This window comes from Pezoporus wallicus, unplaced genomic scaffold (genome assembly GCF_028554395.1).
Source record: "Pezoporus wallicus isolate ANWC-B61680 ecotype Strahan unplaced genomic scaffold, APGP_CSIRO_Pwel_v1 contig_5524, whole genome shotgun sequence".
Classification (NCBI taxonomy): Eukaryota; Metazoa; Chordata; class Aves; order Psittaciformes; family Psittacidae; genus Pezoporus; species Pezoporus wallicus.
In genome coordinates this window covers 1,324,113-1,338,705 of record NW_026636622.1, presented here as the reverse complement: position 1 = coordinate 1,338,705, position 14,593 = coordinate 1,324,113, and the positions used below count along the sequence as shown (strand labels likewise).

The 14,593-nt window shown below is 40.3% G+C and overlaps 2 protein-coding genes across 3 annotated transcripts in view; one reads left to right on the top strand and one right to left on the bottom strand.

Moving 5' to 3' along the window:
* Positions 1–14,593, top strand: part of WDFY4 (WDFY family member 4) — a 142,686-nt gene that overhangs the window by 96,835 nt on the left and 31,258 nt on the right. Inside the window, exons 45-47 of the mRNA XM_057401045.1 lie at positions 475–595; positions 2,851–2,936; positions 3,803–3,865. Coding sequence (XP_057257028.1) covers positions 475–595; positions 2,851–2,936; positions 3,803–3,865 — 270 coding nt within the window. The remainder of the gene's footprint in view (positions 1–474; positions 596–2,850; positions 2,937–3,802; positions 3,866–14,593) is intronic.
* On the bottom strand, positions 6,609–14,195 carry LRRC18 (leucine rich repeat containing 18). 2 transcript variants are annotated; one of them, XM_057401047.1, is made up of 4 exons: positions 14,047–14,157; positions 13,036–13,118; positions 11,973–12,093; positions 6,609–7,467 (listed from the first exon to the last, which is right to left on the bottom strand). In XM_057401047.1, exon 4 carries the CDS (start codon positions 7,459–7,461, stop codon positions 6,682–6,684), a length of 780 nt encoding a protein of 259 aa, XP_057257030.1. In that variant the 5' UTR covers positions 7,462–7,467; positions 11,973–12,093; positions 13,036–13,118; positions 14,047–14,157; the 3' UTR covers positions 6,609–6,681. The 2 variants fall into 2 exon arrangements, with proteins under 2 accessions (XP_057257030.1, XP_057257029.1); XM_057401046.1 differs by lacking the exon at positions 13,036–13,118 and having other exon boundaries at positions 14,047–14,195.

Here is a 14,593-nt window from a genome sequence, read left to right as displayed (position 1 = left end):
ATTTGCTATAGGCTAGGCTGAAAACAGCAATAACAGTATATATACACAACTAAAGTAATAATGAGTTAACTACTTAATTATTAGATACAATTAATTGCTATTTGTAATAGCTGTGTGTCCATATGACAGTTGTTCTTGACTGAGGCTTTCAGGTTCTCCCACCCAGTTCCTTCCCTTGTTGTCAGACTTCAGTGTGTGCAAAATGTTGCTGTCTTCCTATTTGCATGCACTAACATGTTTCCAAACCTACCCTTAGCCTCCACAGACTCTTTATTTCATTTTGTGAACTAGTACAAAATCTGCCTTCAGTATTTAGCTTTATTTTCAATTCATGTATATCCCAGCTGATATTGCTATCTTAGTTTTTTTATTCATTTTTAGGGATTATTTGGATGTTCATTAGAGTTCTCCTAATTATTTTTCTTGTTTTGTTTGCTTTAAATTAATTTTTATTTCTTTGTTTTTCACTTCCAGCATCAGTGATCCATTTATTTTCAACTTATGTCATAAAGATAATGCTGTGGGAGACCAGATGTGTTCTCGTTATTCATATCATGATATAAAAGAGATTCATTTGATGCGCTTTCTTCTGCAGGTAGGAACTAACACTAATGGAATTAATGCCTCAGTCATTCAAGGGAAAGCTGCAGGAGGAGTAACAACTTGTGACTGAAAACTACTCGCATGATTTTTACTAAGACTGCTGAGATTTCTTTGCTTGAGTCCCAAAATGCTTTTGCTCCTATCATTGCTTCATTAGCCTTTGGTAATACAAACTCCTGCCTATATTCACCAGGGTGCCTAAGCATCCTCACTGGAGTGTTGGCTTATTAGTAGTTAGGCTAACAATGTTCTTCACAGTTTATCTCCATGTTTTTGAAAATAAGACAGTTTCCTGTGTTTAATGGAAGCTCCCAGTTAGTGTCTAACTTTCAGTAATACTCAGCTCCCACAGACTTCAGTAATTTTGGACATCAGTGGAATTATGGGTATGTCTAACGTACTTACTCTAGGCCTCTTGGAATAACTTTCAAGTTGTGCAAGTGAGTCAATAAATGAATCATAAGTTGAAGCAGAGGTATGAGAGCTTCTGCTTGCTCTAGAGGGTTTTGGTACAGTCTAAAGAGTAATTCAGAGACTCCATTTGACAGAAAATATGAAGTTTGACTAGTTTGACATGACTAGTTACCTGTTAGTTTGAATCCGTTTTTGGAAGGTTGAAATTCAGCACACATAAGAAATAATTTGGAAAATTCAAAATTTGGAGAAAACTAGGGCTGATAAGTATGGCCCTTATCCATGACTCAGCCCCATTTCATTTTATATTTAATTATGTATGCAAAATGGACAATTTCAGCAGGTGAGACTTGCTTCAGGATATAACATATTTCAGTGGTCAGGTCACGCTCTAATCATGTATAGGAATGTCTTGTTCTGAGCAACTGCATGAATCTTATTTTCTTACATCACTGATGAGCAACCTGAAGAATAGAACTGTAACCTCTTCTGGGTTTGTGAATGGCATCAAAGTTGGCAGTGGAATCCTGCCACCACCTCATATATTCACATGTCTGTGTATGCATAGATTTTTTTAAACATGTAAATTGGAAATGCTTTGTGTGACCAAAAATGAAAAACGGAGGTGATTATGAACAGTCTTTGAGTGGGCCTAGGGCAGATGTGGGGCTTGCTGTTTGAGGGGGCTTTGTGGTTTGTTCTTTGTGAGGGTTTTGTTTGTTTATTTTGGTTTTGTTGTGCTTTGTTATGCTTCAATTAGTGAACTGAAAACACGGGTATCTGTATCAGGCTCTCAAAATCTTGTACTGAGACTCCATGGCACGAACTGCTTTGAAAAAAATATTGCGGTAAAAGAAGAAAACTGATTTCTTGTGCTTTCCCTGCAAGGCAGGTGGATCAGCTGTTAGGGCAGCTGCTGTGCCTCAAAGAGCTGATCTCCTGTTCATGCACATAATACAGCTCAGAGCAAAGCACTGTGAAACTACACGGCCCAGTTCTGTAATGCTGACACTTGAGCAGGCTTGGTCTGGAAAGCTGAACTTCAGAGCAAGTGGAGTAAGCTGTTTCTTGTTGTAGCTGCTCTCATATTACCTTTCTGCATTATACTTCATTTGTGAATCATGCATGGGGCAGTTGCCATTGTGGTGTTTTTCTAGGTTTGTATTGCACCTGCCACATTTGGATTAAAACTCATGTCTGGGTTTGACTTGTTGACTTTGGACAAAAAAAAACCCACTTACTGAGAAAATAAAAGGATTATATGCAAATGCCCAATATAACAATGTGTGGAAACATTGGGGAAAGAAGGGGATCATTTTTCAACTTTGATTATTTAAAACATGAAAATATTACAGACTCACATACCTGCCCTGCTGCTTCTGGCCAGAAGAAACTATTTTGGCATTTCTGTTGAATTCATTCTTCATTTAGAAAGCAGCATGGTTGCTTTCTTAAAGAAGCTGTTATTTAACATTCCCTTTTCATATTATCTTTATCACTAATTATAAATTAATGCTACTAGTGTCTTGTAAATCACACTGAGATTTCAAGAAAAATGCTTTGAAAGCAGCAGGAAGAGGCAGATGATGGAGCTAATATCTGGAGTTTGTTTTTTCCTCAAGGCATTTGAATGAACTAATCAACCCAATAGGACCATTCTTACAGTTGGAGAAATTTGGGATATTTGGCATATTTTGCTCTACTTCTTCACACTGATACAAAGTCAGCAACTTTTCATTTTTAAAGCCCTGAAGAATTGGACAGGCCATGACAGGCTCTTTGCAGCAACAGGTTTGCTCTGCAGCTCTTCAAACTGTAAATTTACCTTTCCAGGAGATCGCCTTGGAAATATTCTTCAAAAATGGCTATTCCAAATTTCTTGTCTTCCACGACAGTGACCGAAATAAGATATTTAAGAGGTAATCATTTATCCTAGCTTCAAGTGTTTGTCTTGTTCTGTCCCAGGGGCTTTTTCTTCAATCGCAGCTCCTTGGTCTTTAATGAGTTAAACTCAAGCAAAGCCATGAAATTTTCCTTTTGCTGACCTGTAAGTTCTTCAGAGCCATTGATTTAATACGGCAGCTAATGCATGTGTAGGACTCTTCTAGCACCCAGGAGTGTGTTGTATGTTCCTGCATCCCAAGAAATTGCAGTTATAGATGTGTTGCTGCTTTTCACTAAGAGCCGCCTCCATCTCACTTCACAGTACTGTATGAAAGGAGTTTTTTTTCTTGTTTTCTTCTAATATAGAAAGTTTCATTAGATTCTTTAGGGATAAGATGTTTGGTTTTTTTTTTTTTTTTTTCCTCTGGCTCTGATTTTGGTGTGCAGCTGACTTTTAACAGTGGAAGTTTTGTTTTAAAAGAATTCACTTTATGTGCTTGTTTTGTTTGTTGGAACTTTAATGTAAGACTATGAAGTGAATAATTTGCACTTTGTTTTCTTGCTCTTTTTTTTCCCTACTGCAGTTCCGGCAGTTATATCAGGTTTACTCTCACCATCCTTTACACAAGAAAAATACTTCAATATGTAGTACTTCTGGTAAATTCTGCATTCTGGACTGAGGATTGGTACTGTTAATTTCTAAGCAATCACTGAAGTTCCTCCTATTACTTTTGCTGTGTTGTCTTGCAGCTCTATCCTAGGTTAGAGTCTCAGTGAAATGCTGTGGTGTCTTTCAGAAAGAAAGTTGCTATCAGGACATGATCAAGATTACATATACAAATGTAATGTGTACAGATAACCATTTAAATTGTTATAATGTGACCTTTCATATCTTCTGTAGATTTTGCTCATTCCAACCTGCTTTGAAGTCAAAGGGGATAACAGAAGAGTCCCTGAATATAAGGTAAAACATAAGAAACATTGGATAACTGTAGATAAGTGCAATTATAAAACAAGTGTAAATAATTTGCACCTTAAAAAAAGCATCTAGAAACTTACCTATTTGTGCCCCTATTTTAAAGACTGAAAGCTATCCCCAGAACTCTGAAAAGTGTTCTGAAGTGCAATGTCCACAGTATGAAAACATGAAGAATGTGTTGAGTAGCTGGTTGTGCATAGTTGATTAATAATTATCTCCCTAATATGATTCATTAGTAAACTCTACACAGATGGCTAGCGTGGGAAAGAGGCAGAGAGTGAGCTGAGTTTAGGGCTAATCCATAACCCTTCTGCATAATGGCCTCTTTGTTGTGTGGACAGTGATAGATGTACGTATGGAAGTTTTGGTATGTGGTAGTAACTGTGCGGTGGAGATTCCAACTCGTCCCTCAGATTTACCACTGTAGGAAAAAGTTTTCTCCTGGTGGGACGTGATTGAGAATATGTTCCATGCTGACCTTGAGTTACTTGCATACCTGTAGCTCTTCTCAGTTTGGATATCTGAGGAACACAACCCTAAGTGCCTACCTGGTGCCCCCTGAAGTGATCACCTGGAGGCCAGAATCTGTTGAGACCTGAGGGGCAGATTAACACTATGAATTGTTGTGTCCTGTGTCAGCTGTACTCTTTTTCATTCTCACTCTGTTGTAGATCATTACTGATCTTGTAAGAGAACATTTTCACCCTTAGGTACCAGCCACCAGCTCACAAAAAAATGTAGGTGCAGTGTGCAACCAACTCTGGCTAGAGCCTAACCTATGCCAGAGGTGATGGTTGACTCTATGGAGATGTTCTGTGTGGAGTAATCAATAACTCTCCCCAGGATTTCCTTTCCCTGTTCTTGCTGGGTGCCCAACAGGTGGGAATGTCTTGAGATAAGATCTCCTATGGCTGCAGGAACTCTGGGCTTTAGCTGGGCTCATGATTATTGTGAGAAACATTTGACTTGTGTATGTCTTGGCGACCGAAGCAGGCTGTATGTCTAGGTTTAAAGTAGCCTGTCCTGAATTCCGTAAGGCTCTGCCTCCAGTTTTACTCCACTTGCTGAGAGAGGACCTTATGCATTTTTAGCATATTTGAGAATGTAAGCTGCCTTTGCCATAGCTTTGGCAGGGCCATGTTAGAGCACGAGCTAAAATAAAATAAAGAAGATACTGCCGCTGCCTAAGAAAAGCAGCTCCTAAGTGAAAAGTTAGAGAAAATTACCCCAGTGGGCATGCTTCCCTTTTCCCTCGTTTGAATTCTGGAGCCTCTTCTGAGTTAGAAAAATTCAAGAGCAGCACAAGGGGCTTCTTCCCCATCTAGGGGGCAATGGCCGTGTTTCCATAGCATCCCAGCTTTTCCTGCCCTACCTGAAACAGGGAGGCAGGCCAAACAAAGCTATTTGCCCAGACACACTATTAATAAGTGCACAGCTGATGCATGGAAAAAAGAAATTGCTAGTTTGATGTATCATATGATGTTGAGGTGATAATATTTCTGGGAAATGCCATATACTTTTTTCACCTAGTTCATAGGAATAATACACAGTTCTGACTCGCAGACTCTACTGTAGCCATTTAAAAACAGTAATGGGCTGTTACTGGACAACTGGGTATTTTGCCCCTGGCACTTTATTCTTCATTTAAATATACTTAAATGTTTGCTGTTACTGTGTGTTACTGCAGCCACAGACAGCACCTCTTCTCATGTCATGCTTGATTGCTTTTATAAATTGCTCATTACTTATACCTGTATGTTGCTATTTGCAGGCTGTCAGCACCCTCTGCCCTAGGGATGTGATTGAGCAAGTGAATGCATGTGCTTAGGTGCACTTGTGCATGCGCACATGTGAGCAGACAGCTAAAAGTACTGTGGGGACACCAGACCTGATTTCATCAATTCACCAGTTGCCTCTTGCATCATGGAAGAGGGTGACTTTTCTTCTCTTAAGCATTACTGAAGTGATACACCCAGAACATTTAGAAAGAGCAATCTTTTCCCTACTTCTCCTCCCTTCTGTGTGTTCCTTGGAGGGAGAATCAGAGGCAGATGAAACATGATGAGTATAGGTAGTGATGCTGATTGTGTCATGCAAGTTAGAGACCACTGCACCAAGGTATAGCACTCAAAATCACAGAGAACTTGCTTATGCAGAATCTGGCCCCTTGATGGCAAGAAGGATCACTGGTTTTTAGCTTTTAAGATTGTGCTTGCACTGCTTAATTCCTCCTAAGTGTAATGTTTGTGTCTGCTGCCTATGCTGAATTGGAACAGGCTCATAGTTCCTTTTATCATAGTGCCTATCTGAGATTGTCTGAGGGGCTGGTGACAGCCATCAGCAGCAGAACTTTCCAGGTCTGTTCCTTTTCCCCCAAACATTATTTACTGAGACTAGTTCAACTGTGTCTCACTCTAGAAAATGGACAGAACTAATGTTTAGTGCTCAGTGGAGTGCAAGTGAAGTTACTAGAAAAAAAACCTATCTTTTTTAAAGATTCCCTCACCAGACATGTGCGCACACAAAAGGCCAAAAAAAACCCAAAAACCACCAAACAAGCCCAAAGAGGGAGAATATGTTGTAGAAACAGCCCAGATGGAAACAGTCCTTCCTTTCCCAAATGAACCTTTTCCCAAATATCCATCTGGTTTAGTCGGTTTGGAGACAGAGATCTGCTGCTTCTAAAACATAATAGATCTTTAAAGAAAGAGAACCGCAGAAAAAGGGAGGAGGAAGGTCAGCTTTTTATTAGCTTGGGCTGGACTTCATGGAACATGGTCTGTGGAGTACCTTGGTATGTTTCAAGCCTGTATGTCTTTTAATCTCCATTCTTCTTGGTTATCCTTTGCAGTGGAATTGGGTGTAAGGAGCAAAGGGAAACTTAGCTTCTTTGAAGAGCTAGGTGTCTCACTGTTTAATTTACTCAGCTTGTCCTTCTCACCCTGACACACCTTCAGGCAGGAAGAGCACAGGTCTTTCTCTTGTACTAAGTAAAGGGTTTCTATGCGTTTAATGGAGTCTGCATACTCTTCTTGCTCTATTGAATCTGGAAAAGGATTTCTGTCTGCACTCAGTTTTTTGAGCTTGGGAAGATTTTTCACACTGTTTGGGATGGTGGTCAAGGAATTGTCAAAGAGACCTATCTCCTGAAGTTCCTTCAAGGCCCCAAGGCTGGTAGGAATACTGTCAAGACAGTTCAAGCCAAGGTTGAGAATACGAAGGTTCTTGAGAAGGTTCAGCTCCTCTGGCAAATTTTTGGTGGTCAGCTTGTTGTTGGATATATTCAGGTAGAAGAGGTTCTGAAGTGTACCTATTGCCTTGGGCAAGTCCTCAAGTTGATTAGTATGCAGGTCCAGCCAGCGCAGTTTCTCAAACTTCTGGATGCTGTTTGGAATCTTTTTTAACATATTTCTGCTCAAATCAAGTTCATCCACATCAGCCAGTTCCAGAATGCAATTGGGAAAGGTAGTGATACCCATCTTGCTTAAGTCAAGACGACGTGCTCCATCAGGAGCTATCCGGATGGAATTTTTGGCAATTTTCAAGGTGATCTTCTTCCCTTTTGGTTTCCCCTTGGCCATCTCTCACTAAAAGACAGACAGATACACCAGACTCTGTGGATAAAGTGTAGAAACTCCTGTAAAGCCTTTGAAAGCAGTGACTGCTTGTCTCTAATTAAAAACAAAGTAATCACATAGTTAAAATTTTACTGCTGGACTCTTCAGAGTTTGTTGAGTTTTTTGTTGAGATCGGGACTTTTCAACCCTGAAGCTGGAAGACTGAAAGCCCTTCCTGAAAATACTTTTAGTAGGTGAAATTCTAACAATTTACATCATTGTTTTATTGCACTGTAGCACCTATATTACATTACAAGGTGAAATTATTCCTTTCATCCCTAGATACTGATTTGAGCTCAGCATGTAATGAAACTGAATGAAATGTGTTATTATCCATCAGCTGTTTGAAGACCTGAGCAAGATGTTTTGTGGGTCTCAATCCAGGCCTACACTTTAGGCCTGCACTAAAAAAAGTTATCCAAAATTGTACATATTATCCCAGACCGAGTTGCCTTCTTATATGCCTGGCAGCTGTTGACAGGTTGATTAAATGTCTTGTTTAATGGACCTAAGTTTTGGGCTCTGTCTGATGTTGGAAGATTGACGTATTTAAAACAAATGATAAAGAGTATTGTTTAAACCAGGAATATAGAAGGCTCCCAGATTTGCCAGACTGCTTGCAGTTCACACATCCCTTGCAGGGCAGACTGTAACAGGAGGCCTGTGTCAGAGCTGCTTAACCTTGCCTTTCCAGCCATGCTGTGGGATGGATGAACTTCCAATACCAAAGCACTCTGTTCCCAAAAAATGCATGTAAGTGTTGTGGTCAAACTTCTGATTCATACTGATGCTCTCAGCATGTGTCATGTGCTTTGTTGAACTGAGTCCTGTATGAGTAGTAGTCTACTGTAGTCTTAGGTTTGATGAACTATCTCTCTAATCAAAGGTCACCATATGCAGCTGCTAATTATGGCTAGTGACAAAGGAAATAATAGCTGATTCCTTGAAAATGGACAACAATGTCACTCTAAACCAGAACACAGAAAGGAGCATGGGTTACAGATGGTACTGGTGCTCTGGCATTTAATTGAGATAAGATTCAAATCACAGCTTTGATGAATGGTTGTTTAGGATAAAATGTGGATTTGTCAACAATACATTTCCCTATTAGAAAGGCTTCACTACAAACCCTTGAGGCTTTCTGGCTACTCATTAATCATGTGCAAATACATGAAAGGGGAATTCAGGCTACAACTAAGGCACTTGAGCTCCTTTTCAATTACATGTGATAACCCAAAGTAATGCATAAGCAAGGGGGTTGCCTGCCAGTTACCATCCAACCTCCCAGGAGCTCTGTAATGAGGTAGATGCTTTAGAAAATCCTGGAAGCAGAACAGTGGGGTCAGTCTTGCCCTAAGGGTATGTTCCCAAATTGAATCTTTGTTATTTTATACAAAAATATTTAGACACAGTTAAATCTTTCTATGTCTGTCACTCCCACATTTCTGTCTCTCACTAGTACTTACAGGGCCATGTTACCATTTTATCTGAAGCCCTCTCACTCTTTGCTCTATGTAGCCTTAGAGTGTTCCTGTGGCAATACTAATTCTATTATTTCTATAGTATAGACTGGTAACTTAAGTACCCTACAGTGAAAAATCAAGCACTTTTTTTACCTTTGTTGATGTTAGTTTAAATAACTTACCAAGGAGTGGGTAGGAATTTCTAAAGATTAAAACAACAGCGTTTTTTTATCACAGTTCACTCATTTTAAGGTTTTGATGCAATATTCTTGCTGGCAATTCTGCAATGAAGTTCAGCTGCATGGGAAATGCCAGAGCCCTGCTGGTGGTAAAGGATGCCATAAGTCTCTTACCAGTGAACAGAGGGTGACTACCATGTTTCAGAAAAAGATCTGCAGGGCAGCTTCCTTGCATTTCTTCATGATGGAAAGAGCATTTCTGCTTCCCACAAATGATGTGAACCTTATGACCTGGTCCAGCTTTCTCTTTGTCTGTTTTTGTGTTGGATGAGTTGACCTAAACATTTTGATCAGTGAAGCTTTTCAGACAAGTTTGTCTTTAAAAACATGAAAGGGAGCCTCAAGGGATTTTTTTTTTTAATTAAAAATTTAAATTTATTTTATAACACTTTTTAAAACATCTTTAAAACTCTCAGAAAGAAAACATTTTGCTCAGCTCCTAATATTTTTTTTCTGTTACATTTCATCCAAGGGGGAAACACTGATTCAAACCTGTTCTTTTCTGAAGAATGCCAGCTAGCCAAGAAGTCAGCCTGTTCTGCAGCTGCCTGATAATGCTGGTTCCCAGCGTCGGTGTCCCTCCGTGCTGCGCGGGCCTAGGAGCACTAGAGGGAGCTTGGTGTACAAGGTTGAGCGCGGCAGGCTTTTCAGGAGTAACAGTGGAGTTTAACCTTTTGGGTTCGGGTTCTACGCTGTCAGTAACCTTTGCCAACTTGTTACGAAGTTTGAAACTGGACCTTTCAGATTCTTAAGAAGTCCAAACAAGCAGATCGGCGCAATTTTCCTGAAGATAGATGTCTTTGTATGATGTGCTGGATAATGCCCAGACATCAGAGATTAAATGCCTCCTTTAGTTGGATTTTTTTTAAATCCTACTGTGGACCTCTAAGAGGCACTGATCAGGAAAATATGAGTCCCTAGGGAGTGTTCATGCTTTCCAAATGCTATTTCCTTTGGGTTAAAAGTTGGAGCCATGTTTCAAACTCAGAAAAGGTGATTTGCTATCCCAAAGATAGGGATTAGAGTAAGTCTGCAGAAACACTGCAGCTCACCGGACGACTGAAAGGGGATGTGAATAGCTCTCCTGTCTCTGCATGCTTGTAAACAGATTATCAATGTTTCACAGGGCTGTAGCTGGAAATAGTAGAGCTTACTTAGCCACATCTCATTTTCTTTAGGTCTATATATATGAGGTCTCCAGTTCTGTAGCCACTGATACTAAAAATTCAGGAATCGCAGGAGTCCTCCTTGCTGCAAATGTTAATTATGCCTGTTCAATCTCATGCTCACGGTGCATCTTCTGGAATAGCACAGGAAGAGGTACATGTGTTGCCCTGCTACCTATGAAATCATGGTAAGAGAGAACTCTCTTACTTGCTTTAAACCCTCACCCCACTGCCAGGTTCACCTTCTGAGTTGCTGGCAAGCCTTTGCCCAGAGGTGGGGCGTTTCTATGTGATATAAGGTCTTGCTAAAGAGGATCTTAACTAGAAAATGCTTTCCTGTTTTATCTGCACTTGGTAAAATCTTTGGTCTGGATCTGGCTTTTGAAAGCCCAGGGCTAACCCCAGAGCTTTAGGAGTGTTTCACAGGAACAAACCTTTGAGGCTAAACTGATACAGAAATAAATAGAAAATGTGTCAGGGGCATCATGCCGTCTGTGGTGCTCTGTGTTGCTGGGAGCTGCAGGAGCAGAACAGACCTTGGCCATAAGGGCTAAAACTGTCAGTGTGTCTCTGAGGCAAAGGAGGATTGGAGATTACTCCTTAACTGCACTTAAGCACTTGCACAGGGCCTAGTCATGACCAATTGTAGCTTAAGTCTGTTTTAAGGAGATCCAGTCCTAGAAGAATACAGATTTTGACCCTGGTGATGCATATCTTCTACCTGAACCTTCCTTCTTTTCTCAGTATAGGGCTGGTAGGAACAGAACAAGCCTTCTGCCTGTGACACTGTCTGGGTGTTTCAGGACCTCTAACTCTATGCCTGTTCTTTTCCTCTCATAGGTTCCTGCTTCCTACTTCACTGCACCCAAAGCTGCACAGAGCCATTTTGATCTCATCTTGAACTAGTCTGTGAGAAAAGTTTTCTCTTTCTTCCTAAAAGCCTGTGTATTACAGAGCAGGCTTGCCAAGTCCAACAGAGTTACACATGCTCTACACCTCTCTGGGGGCAGGAAAGCAGTGAGGTGACGTGTTCTAATTCACCCATAGAATAGTTCTGTGGAAATCGTAAGGTCATAGAATATTTTGGGTTGGAAGGAACCTTAAAGATTTTCTAATTCCAACCATGCTGCCAGGGACAGAGATACCCTCCTCTAGACCAGGTTGCTCAAAGCCCTGTCCAACCTGGCCTATTGGTGCTTTCATATAAAACTTAAACCCAAAATTTTATACTAAATGATTTTTCATGAATCAATGCAGTTCCAGCTACAGTAGGTTTTTATTTCCCTGCTTACAAGACTCTTACCATTTCTTTGTTGTTGGATATAACCTGTTGTGGAAGAGAGATTTATTCACTGACTATCTAAAATGCAGTCTCTTGCTAAAAGGGAGGTTTATACTAAATCCTGCCATGAGCAAGTAGGAAAAAAGAGGTTTTCTTCCTTATTTTTCTTACTTTTCTAGATCACTTCAGAGGTATCACACAGTGCAAGGTCACTTATAAAACCAACGCCCACCAAGAGTTAATAAAAATATAATTTCATGTTTACAATTCTGCCACACTGCCCCCCTGCATAAGATCTTACTGGCTAGCAGCTAGGAAGACTTACAAGGTGAGGTATAGATGTCACAAGCTCCTTGGGGCTTTTTTCAGTAGTGCAGGATGAACCTTCGTTACTGTGCAGTTGTCCTCTGCCAACTCTTCTCTGAGTCATGAATTAGTCTTTCAGTCTGTAAATAAACACGTGAGCAGAGAGCACAGGACTATTTCCTTTTTGCAGTCCTGCAAATTCCGAATCATACTTCCTTGATGGAAAATGGCAGCCCTTCAAGAAACTTGTGTATGTGAGCGTGCAGAGGGAGGAGGAGTGGCAAAAAGGACTTCCTCCGCTCCAGTCTTTCTATTCAATTCTTCTTCCACTGCCTGTGAAACTTCCGTTCCTAAGCAACAACAATGCTAAGTCCTTGGAGATCATCAGCATAATGTTTGGTTCCAGCATGCAAGTTCAAGCTGGAGGGAAAAGAACTGAATGACACGCAGTGCCTGGAAACGTTAGATTTCAAACTATGCAGAAAGAAAAAAACATCTGGACCTCATTAGAAGCTGTTCATCAGTTTCTACCATCACCTTAACTGTCCATTTTAGTCATTTGGTTATTTCGTTTTACTTGGCTATAACACAGTGTGAGATATTTTTGTGTGTGTGCGTTAAAACTCACAACATTTGTGATACCACCCTTGGCATATGCCAGATCAGATAGATAAGGACACAGAAGGGAAGGTTTATTCAGCAGCACAGCAGAGAGGATATGAGCTGCAGTTTATATTCCTCTATCTGTGACCATTCAAAAGTGCAGCTGGTACAAGTTTCCCTTTGTAGCATGTGAATTTGCTGGAATTTCTCTCTACAACTAGGGCTACCAAGCTCAAACTTTTAGTAATTAGTTGCAATAATTTCAAAATAGTATCTGGAAAAAAGAACTATGGAAGAGAAGTAGCTGTGTGTTTTGTGGTAGATATTGTTCACAGGAGATGCAACATTGAGATCCCTCTCTTGCTGATAATGGGTTTCAGATATTATTGGCATCAAGAAACTGCCAGTGTTGACGTGCTTGCCTGATTCTGGGGATGCAGATTGCATTCTGCTCACCTCAATGAATTAATTCAATTTACTTGATGTTTTTCTGCACAATCCAAGTTGTGTCTGAATGCAGCATTTCTGCAGTGGAAATATTATCCCTTTTTCTAGTTTAAACCTGTGAGTATACATGGTGCATACAGTGTTCTGTAAAAGAGAGAGATTCCTTTCTCCTTCCCTAGGCCCTTCAAGACATGCTACTTCAAGGAGCCCTACTTGAATATTATACTTGTTTATAATTTTTTTATTATATTGCTCTATTCTTTGAGCACAGAGTCAGAATACCTAGAAGGTAGACTGGTACAATCAAACAAGGAGGACACTGACCTTTAGAATAAAGTAAGGTAACCTATCACTTTTCTGAGTTTGAGGGAGACTTGATTGTTTCACAGGGAAAGCTGACATTGCTTTTGTTCTCTTTCTCCCTCTTTTTATAGTAGGATTTGGACCTAGGTTGTGGCTTACCAGGAAGGGGATTTTCCTTAGAGTATTTTTGGTAGTTGCAAAGATTCTTTAGGAGAAGTGGGTTAGGAGAGCCTTGGCACTGTTTTGCAGACTTAAGAAGTCTGGAAGATGGGAGACAAAAAGAAAATGAAAGCAGCTTTGTGAAGTCTAAGAAGCCTTGAAGTTTATTGAGATTTTAGGATTCATTTCAGTGGGGGCAAAAATCTTATCCTTTGAGATTATCTCATCTGCAGTGAATCTCCAAATGCATTGAGGTCCACCTGTCTCTAGCAAATTAAGAGCACTGGCTATCGCAAGAGTGAGATCATAGTCTGATGGTAATGGAGGAGGGATTAATAAATCACTTATGTATAGTGTAGCCAAAGGTGGATCATCATTAGTACACATGATGCTTAAATTCTGCCAGGGCCGGTGCCCTACAAATACCTTGTAGATTTAGATATCGATAGCTATACAGACACACCTCTTAGCATCACATAACTTCACCCCCTCTTGAAGTTTAGTTATTTACATTTATAAAGCACTTTTGTTTCTATTTCAAACCAGCCTTTGATTATCTATTTTTTTTTAAATGCACTTACTGTGGTTGATTGGCTGCAGTTGATCTACTTCGAGCTTTGCTGTGCTAGCTAGAGAGGTGTTGGCAGGAGGAATGCTGATGGATTACCATGGAGAAGGGAGGAACAGGCTTGAGCTGGTAATGTGATTCGTGTTCTGAGCCTTTGTGAGTCAACAAGGGAGAATATAGAATTCTAGATCTCTGGGGAGTTGAAGGGAGCATCCTGCCTTGTCCCCTGAGACCCAGAAGGGTAGCTCTTACAGTGCTGTGACTACATTTAGCCTTGACTGTTTTCATGGCATAGTGAAGTTGTCAACACCTTTGAGTTGGCTTCCAAAGTCCAATTGGAGGATTGTTTTGTCCCTTCTTGAGTCCTTATTAACTGTTTAGGGTTTGTGACAAGCAGAGCAAGAGTTCCACTGGAAGGTCATGGCACCCACAAGTCAGGATATGTATATTTGCGTGATATACACACAGACTCGCCCAGCTTAGTCCTTTGTATAGTATTTTATAATGCTTCTACTTTGAATGTTGGAGGACTGATGTATTGAGCAGGCTTGAACATTATA